This window comes from Xiphophorus hellerii, chromosome 13, assembly GCF_003331165.1.
Source record: "Xiphophorus hellerii strain 12219 chromosome 13, Xiphophorus_hellerii-4.1, whole genome shotgun sequence".
NCBI classification, from domain to species: Eukaryota; Metazoa; Chordata; class Actinopteri; order Cyprinodontiformes; family Poeciliidae; genus Xiphophorus; species Xiphophorus hellerii.
The window spans coordinates 6,327,486-6,341,620 of NC_045684.1; the positions used below are offsets into that span (position 1 = coordinate 6,327,486).

The window sequence follows — 14,135 nt, forward strand, 5'->3', positions numbered from 1 at the left end:
CTGTTCAGCCTAACTGTAGCAGACAGGGATACCTCATTAACAGTACTGCATCATTGCCGCTGTGTTATTACTTAAGCTGCTCTGGGGGAGCTTGTCCATCCAGCTGAGTGAGTCACATAAAACGAAAACCGGTGTCAGAATGCTTGCTTGGTTCTGTGTTAAAGGTGGAATTTAAAAAAACCCTGTCAAGTTATTGATGCTTAACTGATGTTTATTAATTTTCATATCTCAAAGCACAAGCTTATTTTCTGTTTTAATGTCTGAGAAATCATAAGCTCGTTTAATGTTTTATGGATTTCAACGTAACATACAGCTGACATAAATGCAAACATACTGCTTAAAAAGACAACCTATCTTTCCTCTGTCAAACTGGACAAGCTGTTTTCCGTTTTAGGTCAGTTATAATTACAAAAATTTATTTTAATTACTAAATGCAACGTTTGGCCATCATACTGTGCAGGAAGGAGTCGGGTTTTAAGTCCACGAGATAAATGGGTTGTATGAGCAAATTCAACAGTCCTTTAAAAGATGGTGAGAGTTACATTATCCACTTCAAACACCAAATAAAAAATGTCTTCATTAGCAAAGTGTTACATTTTCTGGAGACATCTCCGGTGGTCTGATGAAACTAAAGGTGATGTATGTAAAAAGGGGGAAGATCATAACTCTAGAGCAGCGTTTCCCAATTCCGGTCCTCAGGCCTCCCTGCCCTGCATGTTTTAGGTGTTTCCCTTCTGCTACACACCTGGATTGAATATATGGGTGATCAACAGGTTTCTGCAGCACTTGATGGTCATGCAATCATTTGAATCAGCTGCTATGGAATAGAGGCACATCTAAAACATGCAGAGCAGGGAGGCCTGAGGACCGGAATTGGGAAACGCTGCTCTAGAGTATGGTGGTTGTAGCGTTATTGTTGTGTGTTTTGTCTCAGAGTGGTGAACTCACAAGACGATGGTGGCAGGAATTTGTCCCTCAATCGCCGGGTTGTCGGTTCGATCCCCGCTCCGCCCGCCTGTCGTTCACCATTTGAGGGAGTATCATAAGGACAGAGCACTATAAAAAAAATTGAAGCAACATCTCCCAGACTTGATTGTTTAAATGGACGAGTCCAAGCATACCACATGAATTTAGTCATAAAGAAGTTTAAGAATTATAAAGTCAGTGGTTCCATCCATACTTACGAATCTGTGCCGGGGTCATGTTGCTGCCAGACTTTTTCCCAAATTTTCTTAACACAAACTCAAAATATGGAGACATTACATGGCTAAGAATGTACAGTTGCAATTCACCTGTATGCTCATACAATTAAACCATAGTCAATCTTTTTTTTTTTCACCTTTATGTAATCATTCTAGGCCAAAAGCATAAACAAATGAACACAAGACAAAAAGTGCTTTTTAAAATGGGAAACGGCAGATTCCTTCACAGTTGGATATTTTTGGACCATCTGTGGAGAAATACTCCTACAGACTAAAATGAGCTGCAGACTGAAGAGTCTGCCTGACTGAGGAACTGGGATGAAAAGTAGCTCTGAAAAGTCTGACAATCTCAACTAGATAACTTTTATACTGCCCTGTTACACTGTTGAACCTAACAGATTATTTTTTCTCTTAATTTATCTAGATTTGTGACACTTTATATTAGAGATTAGACAAAGAAAGCTAATCGTGGGCTGAAAGAAAGATGACCAGAGCTGGAGGAGTCCACAGTGTGGGGCTTAAAGAAACTGCTGTCAGGAGAAGCTTTTGAAAGGTGCAGGTAGAAGAATGACACTAAAAAGGTATCTGATATCAATTTATTTGAGAAAACACTGATGTTACATGTGAACAAATAGTTTTGAGTTAAATGTATACAAGTTGTCATGCAGGTCCTTTTGAGCTCCAGGAAGGCAACATCATATGGTGCAGACTTTTATTTCCCCCAAAATAAAGAATCTGAAACAACCTAAAGAACAATCTCCAGCATCACAGTCAGGTCTTTATATTTTCCATATATTAGATTTGAGTATACTTGCCTCAAGATTAACAAACATGTGTACAATTGATTATATTCCCATTCTCAAACATATTTCAGAACTAAATTGCAGATGCTGGCAAGCAGACTTCAACACTTCGGAAACCAATGCAGTGGAGGTAAGTGAGTCGTTATTTGGGTGAACTCTCATTGCTAAGATCCTCCTGTGATCAGCTGGTGATGAGAAAACATTTCTGATAAACTAATATTCCTCATTTCTCAAATCAAAGTCTGAAAATAGCAGCCAGCACTTTAACTGCTTGACTTCACAGAACCTTTGAGTGGAAACATATCCTGCAAATGCTGCAGATGTAAAACTGCTCAAGAGTAAAGATGCAGAAGACAGACATTTAATAATTTGAGAGATTAATTATTCACTTGAGCCAATTAAGTAATTTGAACCCATGAAGGATGAAAATGATGAGTGCCAAGTTTAATGAAAGCATTAATTAGCAATGTGCTGAAATGGTTGATCAGAAATCTTTTCTTAATCGTCGACTAGACCTCCATATTTATTTTTTCTGATATCAATGAAAGCAGCATTAATCTGGTTTCTGTGTTAATATGGGGGTAAATACTCTGATCTGGATCTCCTGACTGCTGAATTATAACACTTTAATGTGATCTCGCGTAGACCGTAACTTCCCTCTTCCTCTGTTTTTGTCAATAAAACTATTTTCAAGTCTTGGCTTTGAACAAATGGACTCTACTTTTTTCAGACAGTGAACATTTCTTGAAATTGTATTAATTAAGAGTCAGAAAAAGCAGATCTGCTAAGCAGATGATTTTTTCTGACTTTTCTATGACTTGCTTCTGCAGAAAGCTTTTCCATCCTTGGACTCAAAGTGGTGCAACGGTTCCAGACTCAGTTCATCTCAGGTCTGCATTTGTCCAATTCCCTGCTTTTTAAATATTTGCAATTGAAATCCAGGCCCCGTTCCAAGGTGCAGCGACTGGGGACATTAGATCAAAGCTCTCGTAAGAAAACTGCATTAATCAGGAATTTTTCCAGGCCACCTCGAGCCTTGGGGACTCCTTTTGAATCATTAACACCTTTCGCCCTGCTTCTGGAATGTTTCTCAGACGTTTCCTGTCTGAACTGGTTTTGATCCACATTTGCTGTGAAGAGCGAGTCTCCACAAGGAATCCTGCCCTGCAAAGAAGCAGGTCTGTCTCAATTGTGCCTCAGAGAGACAACAGATGGCCCGCCGTCAACAGCATGACGATAAGTACAACTGAAAGGCTGTGATAAGGAATCAAGAGGACTGAGGTCTCTCTTGTCTTTTTGGCCCATCGGTGCTCATTTTGTCCCTTTGCACGGCCCCAGCCGGCATTTCAGTTATTTTCTTTGTGGGGAGTATTGCAGCCATGTTTGGGTGGCATCTTGTCCACCTGCAGTTTTAGTAGTTGTACTTTCCTGCCTCCGTTACTGCAGACGTTGCTGTATTTGGCAGAAAAAGCGGTTTTGGTGGGATCTGTGGCTTCAGGGACACCGTTCTTCGGACTATTGCCGCCCGCTGCGCATGCGGCCCTTCGCTGTAACTGTGTTGCCGTGTAAGACAGGCACTAGCGACAGACACCCGTTGACTCTCATTGTTGTTGCTGGTGTTTGTATTTGCCGCCGCGGCTGGACCTGGGGGTCGGTTGTTGTTGCTGCTACTGCTGTTGTTGTTTGTATTCATTCTGGCCAGAAAGTGTGCGTGTGTCCCCCGTTGGTTGAAGCTGTGATGGCGGGGCACAGCGCCACCTGCTGCACCCATCTTGATGAGGGAGTGGCGCTGGGACTGGTGACGCGCTACGGGGACATCGCTCCCTCCAGGCCGCTCCGGGATCACCTGCTGTTGGAGCGGAGTGGAGGAAGAGGAAGAGGACGAAGAAGGGATGGAGGTGGAGGAGGTGGGGTTGTTTGAAGAGGAGGATGAAGACGAAGACGTGGCAGAGGACGAGGTGGAGTTTTGAGGAGCTGAATCCAAGCGTTTGGGGACGCCATCCCTCGGCAGTGTGGAGGTGCTGTAATAGGAAGTTGGTTCTGTCTCCGGAATCTGCTGCTGCTGGTGATGGTGGCTGCTGCTGCTGCTGCTGTTGTTGTTGTGATGGTTGCTGTGATGATGGCTGTGGTTGTAGTGATGTGTTCGAGTGTGGTTGTGTTGATTTTGATGATGATGGTGGTGATGGTGACCACTTTGATGTCCTCCTCCTGAAGAGGACGGTCCAGGGAACAGCGAGGACGACGAGGTAGACGTGAGGACCTTGATTCCGCCAGTTCCTGATGCGCTGACCTCGTGGATGTGTTTGAGCAGCTCATCCAGTGCAGACACGTCCACCACTGTCTGGGGTAGGGACTGCTGGGAGTGGTGGTGATGTGGAGCTCCACCCACTCCTCCTCCTGCAGCTGCTGTGGCGGCGGTGGCAGCTCGCTCATCATTGGGAATTTTCCTGTCCTCAAGGAGGTGCAGTGAAGTTGACGAGGCGCCTGCCCCATGTGCTGCCCCGTTGCTCAAACCGCCACCGTTGTGGTGAGAAAAGGGAAACACTTGCTGGCTCAAAGAATTCCCAACCACAGCCATGAAGCCCTGGTTGGATTTGGAGCAGCTGGGACCTGACTTGGGGTTGTTATCCTTGGCGTTGTTGCAGTTTTGGTTCTTCTCATACTGATGATGTCGCAAACCCTTCATGTTCCTGAAAGGGAGTTCTGGGGTGGAGTCAGGCGTCGGCAAGCCAGAGAGTTCTCCATCACCCTGAGAAAGAGACTAAATTGAGGTTAGACCGATGCATTCAGTGATTTTTTTTACCCAAGGAAAGAATATTTTTAATTAAAACATAATAATGTAATTCAAAATGAATTCACAAGACTACAAACTTTTATTGTTTTGGTTCAAAGTCCTAGATTAATTACCCAGTCACCAAAGCCTTTGGGTGACTGATAGACTTGGTTTCATTAGAGACCAAAAACCTTTTCCACATTTCCAGCAGGTGCAGTTTGCTTTCACATTGCACCTTCAAATGATACAAAAGTTTTGAAAAACCTGCTCACCTGTGGTGGTGCTGCACTTACAGCTATTACAAAAAACCACATGAAAACCTTTGAAAGCCAACTTCGTTCACCACAAAATGTAAACAAAAATGGAGTAGCACTAGATTTTAGCACTTGTAAGATTTCTCTTTTGTCTTTGGTAAAAGTCCATGACCCATTCTGTGTTGGACTCTTGTGTTCATTTTGTTTGTATTTTCCAGTAACACCCAGCGATATAGTTCACTTTCTGCTTTCTCTGGTCCGCTTGGGATCCACATATGCATTTTAACTGTGCCAGAGTTCACTTCAACTGAACCTAGAACGAGGTTCTTAGACAGACCAGTGTTAGTTTTTTTGGTCCATATCACAGTTTGATTGCACATTCACACCTCCAAAATGAACCGGACTTTCTAGACAAACGGACTGGACTTTGATTAAAGTGTACTAAATAGGGCTGGTGTGAACACAGCCATAGTCAACAATCTACCTGCATATTCAATGAAGTGGTGTATTCAATATGGCTGCACTACAATAGAAAATGATGATGAATAAGTATTGATAAATATTGTAATATATACTTATCTTCTATATCCTTCTCATCTGTACGTTCTATACTTTGATCTTTAGCATTTTGGCAATATTTCTGATTGTTAAAATTAGAGATGATCAAAGACCGCTTTAAAATCTTTGATCATCTCAATCTTCGATGAATTGATTTCAAGGAATTTTCAATTTCACATATTTGAATTTATTGTGAGGGATTTTAATGTTAATGCAGATGCACCAACGTGAATTAGGAGTGGAGAATTACACTGAAATAATGCAGAAATGTGGCAAAATAATCAATGACTAATCAGTGGAATATTGATGATGCAGTCTGCTACCATTATAAGAGTACGTTGCAGCCCTGACTCAAAGTCTGGGACCATTTTAAAAGTGAAAACACTTCTACACCAAGTAGATAGATCTACTATAACTTGCATACTTTAAACAAACCTTATTCCACAATATGCTTACATTGCACAGCTTGCAAGGTAGCAAGAATACTCTCTCTGCATCTTTATTTAATAAATAAATAAAAATGTTCAGATACTTTACTCAATTTTTTTCTTACACAAGGTATTGTTTACCATTAACATCACGACTCAGCTTGTTTGTAATGGACGTTCAATGCTTGTAAATGAGTGTATCAACTGTTGTTGTTTATAAAAGCTTTTTAATTAAAGGTGGCTTTGCTTACAAGGGCAGTGAAACTCATCAGTGCACGCACAAGTTATATGTAATTACAAAAGTACTCAACAAAGGCAGCCAAAAATGTTGGTATTAAAAATTTAATATGCAGAAAAGATTTTGGTAAGATCTCCAGACAAAACTGTAGGATATCTAAATTCATTTATAAAACATGATAAATATCAGATTTTTAAAAAATGTATTTTATATTTAAAAATGTGTAGGATTTAAAAGAATTTAATATATATACCTTTAATTTAAACACCAACTTTTGTCAGTATGATGACTGTAAATCCTAAGCCAGGACTGTATGATCTCCTACCTGTGAGAGGTTGAGGTCAGGGTCTCCCAGCTGCAGGCCCTGATGTCCAGGGGTGTGGAGGTGCGGCTCGGCCCGCCCGTTAGGGATGAAGGAGCTGTACATTTTTGGCGTGGACACATCCAGTTTGTCATCCTGGGTAGAGACAAAATAGGGGTGAATTTTAATGGTTCCACACAGCTAATGAGCGACTTGTTTAAATGTATATTTCAGCTAAAAGGTCAGAGGTTAGCAGCAGCTTAGAGACTCTGTTTCTCACTGAAGGACATTTGGAAAAATGATGGAATAATAATGAAACCGTCAGTTGTAATGACTGAATAAAACACCAAGGTGAATCTTATTATGTGTTCCCTCAGGGTGATGAGGAGGAGGGAAAAGGAGGAGATGAATATTAATGCTGCTCCTCAAAATTCAGGCAGCTATTTTGCCGCCTCTGTGTCGTGGAACCTAAAAAAATCTGATTGAAATGTAATTCAGCAGCAGTGATGAGTGCATTTAAGTCTGTCAACTTTATGTTTTCATTTAACTTCAGTCTCAAAACATCTTCAACTTAATTTAGATTAATGTTCATTTCTGCATCGACATCCTGTAAGTTCAGCTTGCGGAAAACTGCTACGTTCATTTTGAATGAGATCAGTCAAGTAACGATGAGTATCATCATCTCTTTCTTCCTCAAAATGTGAGCTACAGTGAAAGAAATCCTAAACATAGGACCATATTTCTGGGAACACATACTGTTTAATTGCAACACCATTTTAGTGAAATACAAAATATACTAGCCAATTCTTTTCTACTGCATTATACTTTCAAATGATGAGAATTTAAAAAGAAAAAAAAATTTTTAAGGTCTGTAATAATAAAACTGTCCACAGCCAACCTTCGGCTGCCCATCCAGAAGCCCGTTCAGCTTGGCGAGCGATCGTAGCGACAGAGCGTGCGGCAGTGATGCTTCGGGGTCCTTCCCTAGCCTGTGGGCTCGGTGAGCTGCGCTGCGGCTGCAGTAACAAGACACCAGGAAACCCGATAGGATGGCTCCCAGAAAGAATGCCACGAACACGCAGGCGATCAGCAGGGTGTAGTGGACGTTGGCGCTGGCACGCTGATCCAGCTCAGGAGGACGACGAACACCTTAAAGATAAAAGACAAAAGGATGGAAAAAAAAAAACATTTAGTGGTCAAATTATATGTACATGCTAGATTTAATTTAACGTATGCATTCAGAAAACTATTTCAAGTATTCAATTCATACTAATTTGACTTTGTTAAACCATACTCTTTACATTCTTAAGATGTTGTGAATTGCAAATAATGACTATGCCCACCAATTCACCCACTCACTCCATTGCTTTTTGCAACAGTTACTAAGAATAGCAATAGAACTAAAATATACAAAGTATGCTCTTTGTATGTTTTAGGGCTTAATATGGAAATTATCTGGTCTTTACCAAATTCTACATTTATAAGAACTCTAGTTCACACATGACATGCATTGCCATTACCACAAAGGCACTACTTAAAGATGAAGCCAAATTGCACAATTTTATGAGATACAAAGATATTAAGTGGCATTGATACACATGTAACATGTAAAATCCTGAATTAAAATGTGGCTTTGCATGGATGTGCCTTAACTGTCTCCAGCTGAACAGAAAAAAAAAGAAGTTATCTTTGAACCTAAAGAGGAATTATCTAGAGTAATTTATTACAGCTATAAACTTGTGATGAGGCCTGAAATCTCAGATTTAACTCAACAATCCTAAATCTGTTGCTCCACAAACTCCAAAATACCCCAAGACGGTTTGGTCATCTTTCCAGTGCTGCTCAGTTTAAATGGATGGTCATAATATTATGACTGATCACACTTACTTTGTTCAGTGGTGTTTTTTGTGTGTTTGTATTTGTGTGTGTACTTGGAGTTAAATTAAATGCAAAACTTGATTCCCTGCCAGCGGGCAAAGGCTTCTGTGAATGGATGAGCAAATATTATGCTGATGTTAAGTTGACAAGCGAGTTTAAGAGGAGGAGAAAAAACAGATGGAGGAGAGGTAAAACCAAGGTGAATGGGTGGACGAAAGAAAAGAGTGGAAGACAGCGACGAGGATTAGACTTAATGAGAAAGAGGTGCTTCACGGGTGAGAAAGCTGGATGACGGAGCAGAGAAAAAGACTGGGAGGACAAGAAGGAGGGAGAGGAGGAGAAGAAAGGGAAGGTAAGCGATGAGATGATTGGAGAGAGGGAGGCAGTCGGGCTGACAAAAGGATGAAGGGACGAGAACAGAAGGAGGGAGTAGGTGTAGACGAGTGGAGATGAAAGAGAGAGTTTATTGTTTGGCAGCGTTCACCTCATCAGGTTTAGATACGCCGTCAAAGCCTCTCTGACACAATGACTCATCAGTCTGTGCAGCAGTGATGCACATGAGAACAAACACACACTGCCCAGGATTGGTGACAGGGCATCAGTTCTGCAGGAATCAATACTTTGATTACAGATTGTTCAGATTTTTTTCCTCCAAGGAAGAAAAATACAGTAAAATTATAATTTTATGAGTGACAGTAGGAGCAGAGTGTTTCACAGCCTTTGGCCAAGACACCTGTAACGTGTCCAAAAAAGATTCCTGATACACCAGAAGCTACACTCTAACAAATGGAGTGATCCATCATGAAGACTGATTACCTCTGGTCCAGCTCTGTTGTGTAATTTTTCCAGCTACCAGATGGGGAGGAAAGTGTACTTCAGGAGTTGGACTAATGCGTTTAAAATATTAAAGTTTTGCAGAGTGAAGAGGACAATTCATCAATGCTATTCCTACAAAACTTAGTAATCATATGGGGAATCCACTGATTTATATCTTTAATGCACTCATTTTAGTACTTATTTTATATTTGTACAGGTTTTCCAACATCAAATTTGGCTGATAGTAAACATTGCTAATAACCCTGTTAAACAAGGGCACACTGGATCTCAAGTTTCTTTTAAACGTCTTAGTGATTGTAGAAACTTGACTTGTAAGTAACAGGCATTTAGGGGCCAGCTGGTAAAAATTAGTGTGGCCATTTTCCTAAGTGGTTAAGTTTTTGCTGTAAAAAGAAACGTATATAGAGGCGTTAAAGTTCCATCTAAATCCCTGTTAGAGATAAATTACCCAGACTGAGTTCATGTCCCTGAAACCCTGATCAAAGACGCCAAAAATACTCAAGAAACAAAAAAGCTAATTCCATGCCCTTCACTTTTTGCCATTAGGGGATTTTATTCCCCGCTCCCTGATGGTGTGGGACTCAAAGTGGCAACCATCTGAAACCTCAAAGCCGGAGTGGCCTCTAAGCTTCTGAGGCTTTGCTTTGATACAAGAAGCCATGGAAAACATGACTCTTTTATGCAAAAGTACTATTGAAATGGAGCAAGCAGTCATTACACATCAGGGCAGGAATTAACACACAAACACACATTTTCACATGCACGCACACAACCCATGTGTTTAAAAGGGACAATTTCATGTTCGTTATTTGCACTCTTTCATCTCCGTCCCTCAGTCTGACAGTTAAAAATAGGATGATGGAGACGCAGAGAGAGAGAAATATTATGCTAATTGCAGCCCAACACGGAAATGTTTCATTCTCTGCCCTCTCTTTTTTTCTTCTACCCTCTGTCAGATGGAAAGTTCCTCTTTCTTAGCTGTCAGCCCAAAATGTTGAAGTTTCTGGCATCTGGGGTAAGACTTCAGGGTGATATCTTGACTTTTCCCTTTTCCCCCCCGTCACTGTTCTATGTCAGTCTAGGATTTACAGTATTCTGTAAGACTTTCTCTTCACTGCCTTCTCAACCATCATCTCCTTCAGCTTTCATCTTTCTTCCTCCCATTCATTTTTTGCTACCTCACATCTCTAGCCCACTGCTTTTACCACCCTCTCGTCTGCTCTTTCTTTTAGATTCAGCTGAAATCAATACAGTCTGTCTGGGAAGGTCTAATTAAATCAATCATACAAATGAACCATATAACTAGATTCGATGAAAAGCCATGAGGAGAATTATTAAAAAGGGGGGCGAAAAAGGATAAAAGCTTCAGTAAAGACTGGTTCAATATGCTGTGAAGTAAGTTTCTACCAGAAGGCGATGCAAAGTGTTTTACATACATTCGAACAATATCTGAGTAGGCAGGGAACGGTACAGATCAAACATTGTGGGCAAATATTCATAAAAAAATACTTTATATATTGAGATCATTTATTATTAACATAAACTTTAAATTCTGCACAACACACTTCCACAAATCTGGATTTTATGAAAGAGGAGCCGCTGACGTCCATGTGAGCTCTGGTCAGATGAGAGCAGCATGAACGAGTATGGAAACTGACCCTGAACACACCATGTGGTGGCAGCATCAGCCTGAAGTGATGATCTCTTCTGTCGGGTCAGCAAACTTGTCTGAGTTGACCTTGAACATTTTGGGCAAAGTCGTTTGTGTCGATAGTGAGCATCAGGTGATTTGTGCGACTCTCCATCTGGCTAAATATTACATTGGAATGAACAACTGCAATTATTGCTGTCTAAGCAGCCTTTTGCAATCAGAATATTGTGATGATGATTTATTCATGATACACCGAGTAGCCAGTTTTAGAAACTGCAAAACAATTCAGCCTTGGGCAAAGAATCAAGCTTCCAGCAGACAACAATCCTAAACATTAAGGCAGAGCTACAATGATTGGTTCAGATTGCTGCATATTCATGTGTAATAAGGGCCTAGTCAAAGTCCTGACCGAAGTCTGATTAAGAATCTGTAGTAATGTTTTAAAAATGATCTTCCCAAATCCAATCATCCCATTTGATAGTGTTTCAGATATTTTGCAAAGATGAACAGGGCCAAAATTTCAGCCTTTACAAGAAGGAAACTGGTTGAGACATAGCAAAAAATAAATTGCACAAAATGCTGCAAAAAGTGATTTTAAAAAGTCTACTCAGGGGAACTGAATACAAATGTTGATCACAGTATTTTTGAAACAACTTTTCCTACTTTGTGCTGACCTATCATATAAATTCCCAATAAAATACTTTGAAGCATGATACACAATATAATGTGGAAAAGTTGATCGGGAATAAATATTTTTTCAAGATACTGCACATACTGCTCAGGTGCTAGAAAATGTTTAGTTTTTGATATACGTCTGCAGGCGTGATGGAAGAGGAAATCAAGCCACCTTTTAAACAGAAGAACCGTCTTTTATTGTTATATTATAGCATAGGCTTGTCAGTGTTATATCAAAGAAATACATGTATAGAAAACTGTGACTTTAAGGCAAACACAGATCCTCTGAACACTGAAGTAAGCTTCAAATGACTTTGTCCTATTTGCATGCTCTCCTGTCCACCGCCTTCCCATTGGTATTCACATGAAGCCAGACACCAGTGACAGAATCCGTACAGAGAGGCAGTGAGCAACAAGGATGCCGACACAAAAACGAACCGACGTCGGGATGAAGGTGATTGAGGGAAACACAGCTGGAAATCAAAACAAAATGGAAAAAAAAAACCGAAAAAGTGTGACGAAGACACAGCTTGTCAAGTCTGTCTTTGTTCTTCTCTGAAAATGTCAGTTCCACACATGCACACCCCTCCACACACACACAACCTTGTCCCCTTTAAAGGTTACAATTCACACCTGAAACACTGCAGGTGTGTGTCAGGTGTCTTGTGGGTGTGTGGATTAAGAATGAGGCGTTTTAGTCTGCAGACGCCTCCAAATTGCTGCTCCTCAGCTCTCCGGCACTCTTTAGATTCTCATTTAGTCTCCAGTGTTCATTATTTAAATGAATGAAGTGTTACATTTATGAGCTGCTTCAGGGTGTTCAAGGAGGCTGTCGCGTGGGTGGGAGGTAAACAAAGCGCTTTGGCACTTCGGTGCAATCTTCAGAAAGTGGTGAAATAGAAGGTGTCACTGTTTTCTGTTCAACAGACCTTGGGTACTGGAGCAGAACGGCAGACACTTCTACGCTGAAGAAATTATTCAAGCACCAATCGCCATGTTGATGTGCCAGATAAACTGAGAAGCCGGCACTTTAAAAGAAGGTATGTTCAAAAAGGAGGAACTATTTAAAGCAGCAGTAGTTCAACAATTCACTACACATCGAACGGCCTCTGGGTAAGTTCAACTCATCTCTATTTAGAAACCAAGCAATCAAATTGTCTCTTCAGACTGATAAGCAACTTCTTACCAATCCACATAAACGTCTCATATCTGGTTATATCCATTTGTAAATAGGTATTTTTGGTAAATGAGGGAGCTGAGTAGTTATAAAACCCTGCAATCTTAGATATTTTTTAATTTTATTGCATTTTATTTTTTTTAAAACAAGCATTTTCATTGATTGTTGGTCTTATTCTTATGTTGTTCCCTTTTTCTTTTTGGAAATATGCAAAGTTAGGACAACTGATCAAAGAAAAAAAATACCATCGATAGCCAGGTGAAATTTTTTTTGTCCTGTCACAAACACATCGCAGAAGACTACGGGCTGATTTTATGAAAACACTTGCAATCACAAGTTGTCAAAAGCAATCAAGGAATCTGGTTAAGAACTTTTCATACCAAATTTTAAACATAGGAAACAATAAAAGCTGCAAAAGAATTAAATGTCAAGCTGCCAAAAAGACTGAAATGTCCCTAATGAAATAGGCATCTTATAAAGAAAAACTGAAAAATAAATAAATGTCAAGCTGCCAAAAAGACTGAAATGTTCCTAATGAAATGGGCATCTTATAAAGAAAAACTGAAAAATAAAATAACTTATGTGTTACCAATATTTCCTGGCGCACAGAGAGTAAACGGGTCGCCAGTAAAGTCAACATCTTCATGAATTATTAAGCAAATTACTGTGGTATAAAAATAACTTCATATTTTCTGACACACATAAGATTCAACTCTTATGCAAATGCAGAATGGATGTTGGCTTCAGAAAAAAGACTTGATAAATATTTTGTTGTCAATTAGAAAGTATAGAGAAACACTTTCTGAAACAAATAAATTAGTAGTTCATTGAGAGTGTAGATATAAACCCTGAGCAGAAGCTACATTTTATTGTTCAAAACAGAAGGAGCTTTGTATTAATCTGGAATTTAATGTGTGTAATGAAATGATACATTAGGCACCGATGTGGTGATAATGATAACCATGATTGCATTGAGGGCAGGGTGGGATGTCTCTCTAAATGCTCACTAAGTGGCATTAATGGACTGTTCACTCAGCCTTTTAATGGAGATATTATATGTGATGATACTGATGCGTTAGCAGCATATGCATTACATTTTTTGCATTCATATTGAGCTTTCATCCCATTACCAATAATATGTAGGAATGGCTGCTTGACAATCCAGAAGCAGAAAAAAAAGTTAAGCAACTTATAAGTGTAGAAACTTTAATGCTGTGGTGCTCAGTAAATCAAAATTCAGCATTTCCAATTTTTCTGTCTTTTAGATCAACTGATTTTGAATTATTTGTGACCTGCAACATGAATATCTTTACACGGTTATTTCTAATAATAATCTAAAGGACCATTATGTATACCTCTT

The 14,135-nt window shown here is 39.9% G+C and overlaps 1 protein-coding gene across 2 annotated transcripts in view; it reads right to left on the bottom strand.

Moving 5' to 3' along the window:
* Window positions 1-1,783: 1,783 nt before the first annotated feature.
* The window catches only part of LOC116731536 (semaphorin-6D-like), a 162,805-nt gene continuing 150,453 nt past the window's right edge, over window positions 1,784-14,135 (bottom strand). The window contains exons 21-23 of one of the 2 annotated variants that reach the window (XM_032581348.1): window positions 7,456-7,706; window positions 6,582-6,713; window positions 1,784-4,754 (exon numbers count right to left, since the gene is read on the bottom strand). In XM_032581348.1, coding sequence (XP_032437239.1) covers window positions 3,417-4,754; window positions 6,582-6,713; window positions 7,456-7,706 — 1,721 coding nt within the window. In that variant the 3' untranslated portion in view covers window positions 1,784-3,416. Of the gene's footprint in view, window positions 4,767-6,581; window positions 6,714-7,455; window positions 7,707-14,135 lie in introns of both variants that reach the window. The other variant, XM_032581347.1, reaches the window with a different exon arrangement.